The following is a 15567-nucleotide window of genomic DNA, read 5'->3' as shown; positions in this document are numbered from 1 at the left end:
AAAAAAAATTGGTTTACCATCTTAGGTACAAGGAAGAAAGGAAGGAAGGAAGGAGGGAGGGAGGGAAGGGAAGGAAGGAAGGAAGGAAGGAGGGAAGGAAGGAAGGAAGGAAGGGGCATCATATCCTCTTCAAGATGGTTAGACCAGTGTTGAAACAGTAAAAAAAAAAATTGGTTTACCATCTTAGGTGCTCTGATTCATGTGTTACAAAAAAAGATGAGTCTTTGTCAGGAAGCCTAAGAGTAGGCCTCAATTAAAATGTTAATTTTTTTTTTCCCTAATCCTTCCTGTTGTAAGAGTTTTGGACTAGAATGAAGGTAGTACCACTACACTGACCATTCGATTAGCAGTTGTCCTGGCTTGGCAGTAACTGACTTGTGAGATTTGTTGGGAGAGTCATGCGTCCCTGTGCATCAGGTCACATCTGAAAATGACATTTTCCACGGCAGCCTGGTATGGAGCAACTGAGCCCAAGGAAACCTGAGCTCTACTCAGGTCTGGCTTGGCTATAAGCTTTTTTAATTCTGAATGACTCACTTCACCTCTTGTTCAGTTTCCTTGTTTTTAAAATAGGGGTTGATCATAACTTTTTTCAGCATTTCAGTACTAAAAATTCTATTCAAAAAAGATACAGTGATATTAGTATCTTAAACAGCCATGATGTGTCAAATATCTGCTATTCACAGACCCTGGACAAATTATTATTTGTTTAGTCAGTGTAACAATGAAATAACACCAAAATCTTTCCTGTTTTCAGTATGCTACTTTGCTTTATATGCACATAAAGTGTACTGAATACTTCTCAAGACAAGTGCTATAACCTATAACAAGTTAATACAAAGCAGAGAATTGTGTTTATTTGTATGAACTAGGGCTGTTTCTTTGAGTTTACTGGGGAAAAGTACCTGAGTTTCAATCAGATACCGATTAATAATTTACATAAGAGACACTCGATCTTGGGCTAGCGTCACTTCTCAGCCTCAGTTTCTTCATCTGTGAAATGGACACACTGGTCATAATGCCCATGCAATGGGCCTGCTGTGCTGTCAGGGTGCTTAGTCAAAGCAGCTGGCAGAGTCCTGAGCACAGGGTAGATACTTAATGAATCTTAGTTTCCTTTCTTTGCCTAAAACAATGCTTAATTTAATGTCATAGATTTGTTCTATTAAGAGAGAATTATTCGGCCGGGTGCAGTGGCTCACACCTGTAATCCCAGCACTTTGGAAGGCCGAGGTGGGTGGATAATGAGGTCAGGAGATTGAGACCATCCTGGTGAACACAGTGAAACCCTGTCTCTACTAAAAATACAAAAAATTAGCTGGGCATGGTGGCGGGCGCCTGCAGTCTCAGCTATTCGGGAGGCTGAGGCAGGAGAGTGGCATGAACCTGGGAGGCGGAGCTTGCAGTAAGCCAAGATCGCACCACTGCACTCCAGCCTGGGCGACAGAGCGAGACTCCATGTCAAAAAAACAACAACAACAAAAAAAGAATTATTCATTGTTTTAAATAAATTTCTCATATACCCAAATTTTCTATTGGCTTTTGTAATAAAACTAGAAATATATTTCCCTGGAGGAAAATTACCAATAGAGAAAAGTTTGGTGGAAACATTTAAAAACTATATTGCCTATATAAATGTGGTATAATAATTATGTATTAATTATTTAAATTAAGTTATACTTGAGAAAACAATCACAGACAGAGGAGTAAGATAAATAGCAGGGCACAGTGAACACAGGTGGACACAGGAGCATTCTGACTTCTGGGAGGGTCGTTCCTACCTGACGTTCACACTGTACCCCTCCCTCATTCTGAGCATTAGCTTAGGCATGAAGGAATAAGACATGGTCCCTTTCTTCAAGGAACTTGCAGGCTAGTGCAGGAGTCAGCAAAGTTTTTCTAAAAAGGGCCATATAGTAAATATTTTTGGCTTTGCAGGCCATGTGGGCTCTGTCTCAGTTGTTTAACTCTGTTGCTGTAGTGCAGAATCAGTTGCAAATGAATATATGAATGAAGGAGCACCGCTGTGTGTCAATAAAACTTTATTTACAAACACAGACAGCAGGGCTGTGTTTGGCCTGTGGGCTACAGATTGCCACCCCCTGAGCTAGTGGAAGAAAGACTTGTAAACAGGCAATTACGGTATATTGTAAGAACAGTCTACGTGTTTATCGTGAGTACAGGATGTTTCAGAGGCACAGAGAAGAGGTTCCTGATCCGGTCTTGGGAGAGGATACCCCTCAATGGAGTTTATTAAACTCTATAGAAATATAGAAGCATTTTCATTTGTGCATTTCTAATTTTGTACCCCTTTCCCTTTTCATTTGATTGTGTGCTTGCAAAAGTAATATGTGTTGCTTGAAAGAAAAAATGCATGCAGTACAGAAAATCGGCCATACTTTGACCGACAGGTGATATACAATGTTAAATCATTTTGGTTTTGGTGAGGTTTGTCCTTTAAAACAGGCATCAAGCCAGAAAAGTTGAAGTGGGAGAATGAGGGTGTTGTGGGAGTGGGGCACAGAAGAGCAACGTGGGCCAAGGGCATGGAGGCTCTGGGGAGCTGTGAGCACTTTGGCAAGGCTGGGTCATGGCAGCGGTTGGGGCAGGGGGTAGTGATGAGAGAGGTAGGTGGGGGGCAGCCACCCCTGGCTCTCTTCCAGAATTGATGGCAGCCAGTTTGCAAATGGGAAGAATAGAAGGTGACAGGTGACTCTGGCCATAAAGGGAACGTAACAGGGTCCTGTTACAACAAGGCCATAGCCTGCAGCTGTGGAAAGCCACTGAGGCATTTGTTTTCAGCCAGCGGAAGATGACTTTCCTTCACCCTCCAAGTTCTCTCCAGGATGGATCACCTGGGCCGTTACAGTCTTCTCATTTCAAGGATCCCCTGAGGCTCCCAGCAGAAGCTCCCCACCCCTGGCTGTCTTCCGGAATTGATGGGGACATCTGAAATGTTGATGCTAGCTACAGTCCAGCTCTGTTGACGCACTGTGTTATACTAGAAAATGCCCTCCAGCAACACTTGAAACAACTTTTGAATTTCTCAGGTTAAGGGTCTTCAAGTTATCTCGTATACATGAGTGTGCTGGAAGCCTGTGTGCTGACTTCTTGCAGGACATTAATAGCTGCTCCCTTTTGATGCTTAGGGATCTGTGGGGTTCCTTCCTTCCTCCCTCCCTCCCTGCATTCCTCCCCACTTCCTCCTTCCTTTTTAACTTACAGGGCTTACTCTTAATTTCCTTTCTTAGAGGTAGTTGATGAGGGCCGTTAGTAAAATCCACATTGCAGAATTTGGAAAGACTCTTCAAGGTTTTGGTAGCTATAAGGGCACTGCTTATTAATTATCTCCGCTGCCTTGTGGGTATCTATTCAGCTTCCCCAAATGCCACCGGGCCCTGTACCAAAAGAATAAGAACGTTCAATAATGCAAACCTCTGCTCAGAATGATACACCTTCTTATTTCCTTCAAGAAAAAGTAAAAGAAACAAAGAAAGAAAAGTGACTCATGGTATTTTTTCCTCAGAGATAATCCTACACCTCACTAAGGATGTGCTCAGGTGGTAATTTTTTCTGTTTTTCAAGTTCTGCATCTCTAGCCCTTCAAAAATGGTCAAATTCAGTGAGAACCAGGAAAGCCCCAGTGTCAGTAAATGAAGCAGTTTCTATTTCTCTCCCACCGGGAAGGCTGCACTGCGCAGAAGAGGAGCGGGCAGTAGAGCTGTCATTTGAAGAAAAAAAGACAAATAAATAAATAAATAAATTATTGCTTAAGGGTTCGAATGAATCTAAAATTACTACATTACTCGTTAAAATGGGACTACGTGAAGTGTAAGAAGCTTTACGGTGTGGCTCCAGGGTGGGTTTCCTTAGAGAGGCTCAGAATGCAGGTCTGCTGGAGTTGGGGTGTATCTTCCATCTAGCAGGAATGGTTTGCAATCGATTTTTGCCCCAGCTATTCCCCTCAACGTGCCGTGGTTATTATTTTAGCACTAAGGTAGAAAAAAGGAAAGATGAGGAGCAATTTGAGCAGCAATTAATATTCACAAAAAAACAGAGAAACAAGATTGAAAAGGGAAAAAATTCCCCGGAGTACCCAAGGATGTCCATTATGTCATTCAAGGAAGCTTGCAATGATGCCAACTCTAATTGGCAGTTGTGTTGGCTACTGTTGACAGCAAACCTCCTAAAATTGGAGGATGAGCTTAGAGGCAAAAAGCAGAGAGTAATTTGAGGTTTTCAAGTCATGCAGTATATCTTGAGTTTTGATGGAATCTTTTAGGGGAAAAAAAAAAATCTGTCAACTGTTAGATTAAAAATACTGAAAAACATATTTAGGTAGCAGAGGCTGCATAAATGTTGAGAAACTAACTGTGGCGAATGTGCTTCATCAGCCTGGCTTGTGGAGGGTGTTTCTTTTGTCCGTCTGTGACTCATCTTCCAGGGTGGACTCTGTGTGTGTTCTTGCCATTTCTATTGTCTACAGTTAAGAAGTGCAAAGCACAGCACATCCATGGTACATAAAACACTGGTTCATGAGAGGCTGCTGAAACTCTGTTTTAGGAGGGGGAATGCTGACTCTACATTTCTCTAAATTCCTGCGACCCAGTCAGGAACTTTGTTTTACTTAAGCTTTTGAAGTTTTAAGCAGTTACTGTCCTCTTTGTAGGACTGAACAGAAATATTTTCTTTTATCTCAACTGACACTGCTCAGCTTTGGAACAGACAGTGTGCACAGCGATTCGTAAAACCCTCGTGGTTTGCTGATAGAACAATTTCAAATGGGGATCTCCACTACAAAAGATGAAACTTGGGGGAAAATTGTCATTCACTTCCCTAAAAAACACTTTTTGCTTTAGTCAGTGGCATTAACATGCATAATCTTCAGGCTGTGAAGACATGGTTTGTTCCCAGCCACTTTCAAAATAAGCTTCCTCTAGGCCTGATTTATAGGATTGTCTTAAAATACGTGTTTCCGAGAAGGCGAAAAGGTTTTTCCTTTGTTGGTTTGTTGTTTAATGATTTTGTCTTTGCCTCCCCACCGTCACTACCACTGTGGGAGTTTACATTATTTTTCCCTACATTTTTTTCTGTCATTTGAGGGCTTGTAGATTCATCGTAGAAAATTTGGAAAAGTCAAGAAAAGTATAAAGTTGAAAATAAAACTCGGTCTTATTCCTACTCTTTAGAGATAGTCACTTTAAAATATTTTGGAATATCTTCTTTTAACTTTCCCTGCCTGTACAAACATCCCTTCTAGTCACCGTTTTTCCATTCTGAAGCTTTGTCATACAATTATATCATGAGCGTTTTCCTCGATCATTCATTTTCAAAGGTGAAATTTTTAATGATGCTGTGGTATCACTGACATTTAGTCAGGTTCTCAACTTTTGCTCTTATAAGTTGCAAACAGTGAAAATCATGGCATAGGGACCTCTGTGTGTGTGTCTGATAATTTACTTGAGATAAAGTTCCAGGAAAGGGAATTGCTGGGATAAAGAGTGGACCCCATTTAAAGTAATGTGCTACATATTGCCAAATTGTCTTCCAGTAAAACAGTGCCCGGTTTATGCTCCTTGTATAGGTTTATACCTCTTTGCTTCTCCTGCATCTTTAGAAATTTTTTTTAAATTTTCTTTTTGAAACAAAATATTGCCTTTTTTTTTTTTTTTCTTGAGACAGTGTCTCGTTCTGTCGCCTAGGCTGGAGTGCAGTGGTGCAATCTTGGCTCACTGCAGCTTCTGTCTTCCAGATTCAAGCAATTCTCATGCCTTAGGCTCCTGAGTAGCTGGGATTACAGGCACGCACCACCACACCCAGCTAATTTTTGTGTTTTTAGTGCAGGATTTCACCATATTGGCCAGGCTGGTCTAGAACTCCTGACCTCAAGTGATCCTCCCGCCTTGGCCTCCAAAAGTGCTGAGATTATAGGCGTGGGCCACTGCACCCGGCCGTCTTCATTTTCGTTAGTGAAATCAAACATTTCTCAAGTGTTTATTTGTGTTTCATATTTGGTTAATCATCTGGGTGCTAACTCAATTTCTGGTTGCAGTATTGGTGTATATTGATATGTAAATGGATATATATTACAAATTTAGGTCTTTATAATTTTGCTTATTGTATTTTTGATGTGTAGACTTTAAAAATAGTAATTAATAGTAAAGTAGTAATCGTTAAACTATTACAAAATCTACCAGTTGTTTCCTTAGGTAGTTTTTCCTCCCTAGTTTTTCTCTTTAGAGATTTTATCTTCACTTCAAAATTAAAGAAGCAATCTATTTGCTTCCAATTCTTTTATGTTCTTGTTTTACATTTTATCATGGAATTCATTACCGTGGAAAACAAGATTGTTTTCTTTATCTGCCATTTATTTTCTATCTTCTTTAGAAATTTTCTGAGTTTCCTTGATGAATATTTCTCCACTCTGACAAGTCAAGCAATTATTCCTTTCAAAATAATATTAATGGTATTTTCTTTAGCTTATCCTTAAACTATACAGGTCCAAAAAGAGTCTACCAGATTTTCTCTGACTCCGCAGTTTTGCTTTTTTTTTCTTATTTTGCCAGAACACAGAGCAACTAACATGTGTGAAAGGTAGACACACTTGGGAGTCATTTGTCTCACCGCTTAGTCATGGCTCAGAGGCGTCACATGGCATCATCATGAATGTCCCTGGTCTTAGAAGAATGACAAAGCAAGCAAGCCTAAGATTATGAAATGGAGCCATGACTTTAGTGCTTTTATGATCTTGTTAAACCTGCTGATGAGGTGTTAACAAGGTTAATTAAAGGATGCTTTTCATTGTTCTCTAGGGAATGGGTTTGAGGGAGATTGGAGTTAATGCAGGGAGACTCTTGTATTAGTTCAGGAGAGGGAGGAGGGCTGGTGACTTTTCCTTATCTTGTCTGCTTACCCCCTGCGAATTCCATCCCAAGGAAATTTGACCAGAGAACAAGGTTCAATTTGCAAAGAACGGAAGCCACTCTGGTATTTCAGGAGACAGGGACTGAATACAGGGAATAGTGCTGACTGAGTTGCTAGAGCAACTGTAAACGGGCCTCTGGAAGGATTCCTGGAAGAACTCTGGAGAGCTAGCCTGTCCAGGGAACTGTGCCTCCATTAGGAGGCTGAAGAATTAGAAAGTCACTGTCCCAACCACTGGTTCCAAGATCACACCTCCTTAGCCACCTCCAGAACTGCTGGCTCCCAGACCACCCAACCCTTGCCAGATCTGACCAGCAAAATGGATGTCTCCCTTCCTCCCCCTCTTAACTCTCTTCCTAACTCAAGTCATCCGGAAATTAGAACAAAGTTGCACACAGAAAGTTATTTTGGGGTGTGCACATGATTGGCAGGACCAAAATCACATTTGAAACTGTAGGTGTACCAGAATCTGGAAGTGTTGTTTTTGGCCTTCCAGCTCGCATTATAGGAGCACACACCAGAAGGAGACTGGGATCACATGAGTGAGCGCCTACCCCGTCCCTATAAATCGGGGTGTCTGTGGGGGCAGTGGAGCATGGATGGTATGTTCAGGACATATTTGAAAGGTAAAACCTGCTGGAATTGGTGATTGATTTGATGGAGAGGGAGGTGACAAGGGTAATGTCAGAGACAAAACCTATTATATTAAGTTCTGGTTTTGTGCTTTTTAAAACATTACTCCTGTTATATATTTTTTTAATCTGAAAAATTATAAATTGCTTTAAACATTGCTTACCCAACTGGTCAGTGAAATGACCAGTTGCCATATCTTATCTAGAGCAATGTGAACAAATTTCAAGAGCCAGGTGACCTCAAAGCTTCCTCATACTTCTGAAATTCTTTAGGAGATTATACTGTGTCTGAACATATTTTCTTTTCCCGGTACATTTTTGTCAATACCAGAAGTAGAAGTCAAACAAAGGTGTCGGCGCCATGGGTTCCCCCAGCCCCACCCTACCCTGCTAAACAGCGGTGGCTCCAGGATGGCAAGGGTGGTGTTGCGGGCAGATCCCCAGGCATGAGTAACCCTTATCATGGTAAACTTGCTGGGCCTGGGAATCCAGTTGGTTTACTTGTTGCTTCAGATATGCTGTCTATTCTTGTGCCTCGTTCAGGAGGGTTTAAGGCAGCAGGTGACTGCCTCGCCCTGGGTTTCCCGTCCCCCTCTCCAGGGGGAAGCCCACAGGCTGGGAACTGTGGAGCCAGCCATACTTTTAACCAGGCTTCCTCTCCCTACCAGCCGTGTGAGTGGCCCAGTCTCCCTCCACTGTCTTCGTTTTCCACTGTGGCACTGCTAATGGATAGGGCTGGCCACTGAGCATCTTATTAGCTAGCACCTTAATGGGGTCGTGGCTGCTGAGGCCAGGTCTGGTCATTGCTCAGGTGGCTGAACTCACAACAGTATTGGCAATTTCCTCCACTCCCCTGAATGCTTTATTAAAATTTTTTCTGCCTCCTGGCCATCTCATAGAAGCATAATATACTCATTTGCATCCTTTAACCTCAAGTAAACTCATCAGTGGGAAGTCTTGGTGAAGACATGAAAGCATTTCAAATGACTCCCTGCCATTGAGACAGCAGCTGGTGCCCTTCTTCCCGGCAGCAACCTGGGGTCGGGACGTGTTCCTCTCCTGCCGAGACTGTGCCCAGCCGAGGCTCCCAAAGGCATGATGCAACTGGGAGATGAGTGGTTACAGGTGTCGTGAGCACCTCCCCTGCCAGAGTGTGTAAACCAAGCTGGAAAAACAGAATGTGCACCCACTGTGATTTATGAAGCTGTCACTCACATTTTAAGGCAAAACCTGCATTCCTGAAGTTAGAAATAGGTTGCGTGGTGAAAGGTTTTTATTATCAAAAATACATTTTTTCCTAGAAACAGCATACATAGGTGGATGTTCGTTTTCCAGGCTTGCCTGCAAAAGCCCACTTAACTCATCACCTAGCTGTACAACCCTGCAGGGCCGAGCAGCAGCAGCCAGTCGTTTGCATGGTTCCCATGGCGTTTTCGCTTCTCCCTGCTCTTGGGAGTTGTTTGAACCCCAGCCCAAGACGGTGAAGCTCATTCATTGTCTTCAAAATGGCGGGGCAGTGTCGGCCAGTAGTTCTGAGTCGCGGGGCAGGCTTGCTGAACCACATTGCTGTGCTTACCTGCAGGAGTTTTCATCCAGTGGGCCTGGGATGGGGCCCAGGAACTTGCCTTTCCTAACTAGTCCCCACGTGGTGCTAACACTGCTGGTCCCTGGAGTGCAGTTTGAGGACCACTGGAGCAATCATGGAAGGAAGTTAACCCTGTAAGGAGCTCCTGTGTCTGAATTCTTAATAAGAATCTGTGCAACCAGCAGTGCCCTGCTCCCCAAATTCATGAATAAACCCTGACAGCAGCAAATTCCAAGCCGTCTTTTATTGACGAGGCCCTCGTGCAGTCTGTGCTTACATTCCCGTCTTCCCTTTCTTCCTGGGCCTGGCGTTGCAAATCACTCTGGAAGCAGGTGGGGTAGAAAAAGAAGTCACCCTCCTCAAGTCTCTGGAAAGCCATACCTGTGTCGGGGCATCGGCAAGCCAGTGTGTGTCCCAAGGAGTCCAGGGCAGAAGTGGGGACATTGTGACAGACGGTACTTTTCTACTTATCCCTGCCGGGCACCTTTCCCTTCATCCACTGACACAGAGCGTGGCTTTTCCTGAATTTTAGGGACGCTAAGAACCACAGCTGTGGCCTCCTAGGCCTCGATAAGGCTCTGGAAATTTGGAAACACGGGGCAGGGCCTGAGCTTACAGTGCTCTCTAAGGATCCTCTGTGCTGCAGTCTGGGGCGCACAGAGACAAGGGGCCGGGGGAGACATCTAAGAAGACAGAACTAGGATCAGGGGTCAGCCCACTACCTTCCATGTGCCCACCCCCCTCCAATCCTGCCTCTGCTCCCAGAACACCTCCCGCTCTGGCATTCCCAAATGCATTGGCGTGCGTTTCTTCAGCTGCTTCCCCGCACCACCCCACCCCCGTCTCCACTGACCTGGAGTTGCGAGGCCAGAACCGGAAACTTTGTCCACTTCTTTGCAGCAGAAGCAGGACATCTAGACCCCCAGCTGTGCGTCTGCATGACCTGGCCAGCGGAGACCCTGCTTATTTGCCCCTCTGGCCCAGATGCCAGCTGCATGTGGATTTGAGTCCACACTTGGACACGCATCACTTAGAGGGAACAAACAGGGGTTTCTCTCCTGATTCTGCAAGTGGAGAAAGGAAAAATGAGAATATTTTTTGTATTTTTCTTATCAAACAGTACAATAGTCTGAATGTTGTATTTACTAATTGACCGGCTTTCTCTCCAAGTAGAGCAGATGGCTTTAGAGGGGAAATAGGAAAACGCAAGGGACATTTCCAAGGGCAAAATAGAATGTTTATATTTCATATTTACATTTAATTACATGGAATTATAGTTAAAGTTCATATTTCAACGTTCACTACTAATGCTCGCCTTTATTTTTAAGACTCCTCGTAAAGTTTGGGGAATGTTTTGGGATGAAAATGCAAAAGTTACTTTTAACCTCCTCATGTCATCATGATGCCCATGCAGAAAGTCGTCAGGGTCTCCCAGCCCCTGGGCACTCGGAGCAGCTCGTCATGGTGAGGGACCACTGGTCCTCAGGGACGCCTGGTCTCCGTCACTGCCCACCTCTGCCTCAGTTTACATTTCCCGTGTTGGTTGGGACAGAAGAACACACATCCCCAGACTTCCTGCATCATTCTGTGCAGACTTATAATCTGTCCCAGACTAAAATGTTACATTTCCTTTTGTGGGCAAATTATATGTCTCATTGGATTTTCAAAAATGTGGAAGAGACTCTGAATGGCGTATGTGGCATGGTACTGGCAACGGTGCCATGGTCCCTAGAGGGTTATTGTATTGCCCTTAAAATTGAGTACGACGAGCTCTGTGTATGTTTCTCTCTGATTTATTTTCTATTTGCCCCTCTCTAGTGGGATCTTGTGTGTGATAATGCCTGGAAGGTCCATATCGCTAAGTTCTCCTTACTGGTTGGATTAATCTTTGGCTACCTAATAACTGGATGCATTGCTGACTGGTGAGTACCAACGTGCCCGCCGCACGAACCTTTGGAGGCCACAGCACGCCTTTGCTGGCTAAAGAAAAGTAGTCAGTGTTAGCTTACCGTGGCCGTCTTTTCCCAGTGCCAGAGCAGAAGACCAAAGCCGCCACGTGGAGAATGCAGAGCTCAGAAAAATGGCCCATGCATGTAGCAGATCATTTGGAAGTGTGCATTTAAACTCAAAGCAATTCTCTAGCTTCTAGAATCTAGCAAAACCAGCCTGCAGCCCCATCTACCTCTAACCTTTGATGTTTAGTTAGAGCTTGAAGACTTATGTGCAGGGCTCCAGGGGGTCGATGCGCTGAGGGGCGGATGCAGAAGATGCATTAAAAAATAGGGGCTGGGGGAGCTGAAGACCCTTCCCCCATGCAAGCTGAATGAGTCAGGCAGTGCTGATTAGCACCTCTGAATGTCATACAGATTTTAGAGAGGGACAGTCCTTGGCTTGGCCAGGAGATGCCTCTGTGGGGTCTGCGGGGAGCTGCACCTTGAGTGATAAAGAGCATTTGGGTAACACACATGGGGTCTATGGGCAGGGCGGGGTGGTGGCCAGAGGTGAGAATGCATGTGCTTTGTGTGGGTCGGAGAGGAAGTCCGGGTACCCGGAGCAAGGCAAGCAGTTCCGGATGAAGGGATGAGGTTGGTAGGACAGAGGTCTGCAGGTAAAGATGGTAGCAGAGACAGTAACAATGATAACATTAGCAGCTGAAAGATTACCATGTAGCAGGCACTGTGCTAAGTAGTTCCATACATTAACATCTCCTTACAACACCCCTAATAGGAGATGCTATTATTACCTGTGTTTTACAGTTGGAAAAGCACAGAAGTGTAAGTGAAATCTCCAAGTTCACTCAGCTTTAAGCTGGAGGGCCAGGACTTGAAACTCAGCCACGTGGCCTCAGAGCCTGCCCCTCCACCAGGGTACTGCAGCGCTTTTATTTAAGGCACTCTGTGGTCACAGGGGCAGCAGTGGCGATGTGTCTAAGCGGGAGGCAGTTGCACAATGTTGACAGGTTTTTCAAGTAGCGGGACTGCTCGGGAGAGAGGCGTAGCGTAACTGTCTCCCCAGCTTACATTCTTTTATCTTTTTATCTTTAAAGGATTCTTTTGTGTGTGTGTGTGTGTGTGTGTGTGTGTGTGTGTGTGTGTGTGTGTGTGTGAATTGGGACTTCTTGGCCTGGATGAAATAAGGGCCCAGAGTGATATGGAACAAATTCTATAGGTTCTGTGACCTCTGCCCCTCAGTTAACTGAGAATGCTGGCCAAGGCAAGTGCCTGGGTGGACAGCAGCAGAGGGTCACATTACACATGTGGAAAATTTCCTCCAAAACCTAGCGTCTATTTGGGAGTTCCTTGAGCTGACATGTAACGTGATTTCCTGTGTGCTTGACATCTGCCTCCTCGTCATTTGCAAGCGCTTCTCATGGACACGGTCTCTGTGGACAACAACAGAGAAGCAGTCAGTGACCTCTGGAGACCTATGCAGGGAACCCCTTGGGGGCTTTCTTTGGTAGAGGCAACACAGGGTTTATTTTTTAAACCGAATACTTGAGTTCATAGGTTTCTAGTGTGAGCTATATTGGTCTAAAATATACCGTTTCCCAGAAATCTACATTGAAATAGGTTAGAAAAATATACTAATATAATCCCTGTCACTGTCTTTCTAAAAAAATGCAGACTCGACTGGGGTTGTAGTGCCCTTATTCAATAAATGATTTAATAGAAAAGTAAAAATCGACTTTTATGGATGAACCAGTCTGCAATAGTTTAAATTGTTTCAAGGTTGTTTTCTTAACTTTCTTCTTGTACACACGTGTGGTGTGACCTCCCTGATCACACACCAGGCCTGAGGACAAAAGAGTGTGGGTCTCGCTCTTAGAGTAACCAGAAGTCTGACATCGCAAACCGTTTCTCTGCAATTGCTTTTCTGAGGGTCCTCCTCAGATGGGCAAGATTGAGGGGGTGCCCTGGGAATCAGGGGCAGGCTGTCTGAGTGGTAGTTTTTGAACACTTTGAGTGGGCTTCCCTTTCAGTTTGAAAGCTTGGTATTTTCCAACCCCGTTTTCTGGCATTTTACTCCCTGCCTGAGCCTTGCTTAAAAGGAAATAAACCCATTTAAAGGGAACTCCAGACCTCTCGGCTGTGGGCCCTGTTTCATGGCTGCAGGGGAAGTGGATCAGGTCATACAATACGCTTCCTGGGGCTGCAGTCAGCATTTAGTAACATTTAAGTAGTACACTTCTTTATTTAAAAAGTTACTGTTTCTGACACCAAGTTTTGTCTGAGGATGTTCACTGGGTATTGGTATAGAATCCGCTAGCTCAGGTGGGTAGGAGGGCCGATGGCCAGTGGCCCCAGGGATGTGCTCCCTTCTTTGCTGTGTTTGTCACTGCAGCAGCCCTCTGCCTCCTTCCCCAGCCCGCCCTGGGATGCTGGCCAGTATGAGCTTCCCCAGAGGACCCCTTGCCTGCCAGCTCCTGGCCGAGTGTGGCCAGTGTGGGGAGCACCAGCTGTAGATCCTCAGGGGAGAGGAGAGTGAGGTCAGGCACTTTTATGCCCAGCTTGCTCTCTGCCAGGCTGGAGGAGCCAGCCACCTCCTGTCCGTGACCTCCACACAGCACCTCTTTCTCTCTGGGGCTAGGACCATCCATCCCCTACTTCCGGCTGCCAAGAGCCACAAGGTCCAACACCATCTCTTGTGGGTTCCCTCTCAGCTTGTTCACTCTTCTGTAAATAATCCCTTTATTAAAATTTCCTCCAGTCACTTCATTTGAGTGGGACCCCTGTTCCCTGTTGAGACCCTGTGTCAGTTCTCTATGGCTACTGTTACAAATCACTGCATGCTTGGCGGTTTCCACACCCCAAATGAGTGATCTTACAGTTCTGCAGTTCACAAGTCCAACAAAGGTCTGACTGGTCTAAAGTCAGGGTGTCAGCAGGGCAGCGTTCCTTTTTACAAGATCTAGGAGACCATCTGCTTCCCTGGTTTTTCTAGCTTCTAAAGGCCACCTGCATTCCATGGCTCACGGCCCCATCCTCCATCTTCAGAGCCAGCAACGTCAAGTCAAGTCCTTCTCACACTGCTATGTCTCTGCTTCCCTGGAGCCAGGGGAGGTTTTCCTTGTCATTAGATTGGACCTACCTGGAAAGTCACCTCATCTCAGGGTCCTTAAGCTTGATCTCATCTTCAGAATTCCTTTTGCCATGAAAGGTAAAATACTCACAGGTTCTGAGGATTAGGACATGGACAGATTTGATGACCGTTGTTCTGCCCACCACAGATCCTAAGTGACAAAGTCCTCTGCATTACAGACAAGGACTGTGGCTTTATCAGTCCTCTCTGAGAGGGTTCTGTCCTGGGAGCCAGTTCCTAGGAAAACTGTCCATACTTGTAACTAACATGTGTTGAACGCTTGCTGAGGCATTTGTTCATATTCACTCCTGTCGACAACATTATGAAGTAGACATTAATTGGCCCTTACCAAAGGGAACTCTAGGCTCATTTGAACAAGCCCAGCCTTACTCCAGATCACATAGTTCAGAAGTACTGATCCTGGATTCAGAACCAGCACGCCCCTGGCTTCAAAGACCGTGTTTGCCCTGTAGACCTTGATAAGTTTTACTTGTTGATTTTAGCAACCATTTTTTGGGAGCCAGGGACTTAGAATGGTTGCTACATGCTTAAAAAAATCAAACATCTTTTCTAAAATATCAGAACTGAGCAAACATTGTTTGGTAGGCATCAGGGATACAGAAATGCAGGAAGGAATGAGCACTAAAACATTTCATTATTTATTTTGTGCCAGGCATTGCATCTGTGCCCATCAACCCCCCAGTGAAGGATCTCAACACTCCACAACTTGGGATGCTTATCCCCATTTCATAGACCAGGGAAGTCAAGCGTAATGCAAGATGTTAGAGTTAGTTCATTTTTCTTCATTTTAGGAGAATGACTAAAGCTGTGTTTTAAATTTATTTTTGTAAATGAGTTAGATTTGGACAAAATCAGCTCACAGTCTTTCCTGGTAAGGGCTTCCTGACCCCAGCACTGGACAAGGGAAAGTAATGGCTAAAATCTCTAGGTGAGATTATTAACTTACGTTGAGCTCCTAGCCTTGACCTTGTTTCAGTAAACCAAAGTGACTGATGGGAATGGTTAGAACTAAAAGTTCTGAGTGTAATTTCATCCTGTTGTTCCTTTCCCTGTATTTTCTTAAAATTACATCTATCTCTATAGGGTAAGGCCATGCCTGACCATTTTTTTTTTTAACAGTTTTATTGACATATAATTTGCATCCCATAAAACCCACCCATTTTAAGTGCACAATTGAATGAGTTTTAGTATATTTGCTGAGTTGTACAGCCATCACCACACTCTGAATGTAACACATTCCCATCCCCTTAAAGGATGATAGAAACATCACCCCCCAGTCCTGGACAACCACAAATCTACTTTCTGTTTCTGTATATTTGTACTTTC

At 44.5% G+C, this 15567-nt stretch overlaps 1 protein-coding gene across 1 annotated transcript in view; it reads left to right on the top strand.

The window, feature by feature from the left end:
* Positions 1 to 15567, top strand: part of SLC22A23 (solute carrier family 22, member 23) — a gene marked incomplete at its 5' end in the record, with an annotated part of 195762 nt that overhangs the window by 39144 nt on the left and 141051 nt on the right. The window contains one exon of the mRNA XM_011984610.1: positions 10960 to 11063. Coding sequence (XP_011840000.1) covers positions 10960 to 11063 — 104 coding nt within the window. The remainder of the gene's footprint in view (positions 1 to 10959; positions 11064 to 15567) is intronic.

This window comes from Mandrillus leucophaeus, unplaced genomic scaffold (genome assembly GCF_000951045.1).
Source record: "Mandrillus leucophaeus isolate KB7577 unplaced genomic scaffold, Mleu.le_1.0 Scaffold27, whole genome shotgun sequence".
Classification (NCBI taxonomy): Eukaryota; Metazoa; Chordata; class Mammalia; order Primates; family Cercopithecidae; genus Mandrillus; species Mandrillus leucophaeus.
This window is presented reverse-complemented; position numbering and strand designations above follow the sequence as displayed.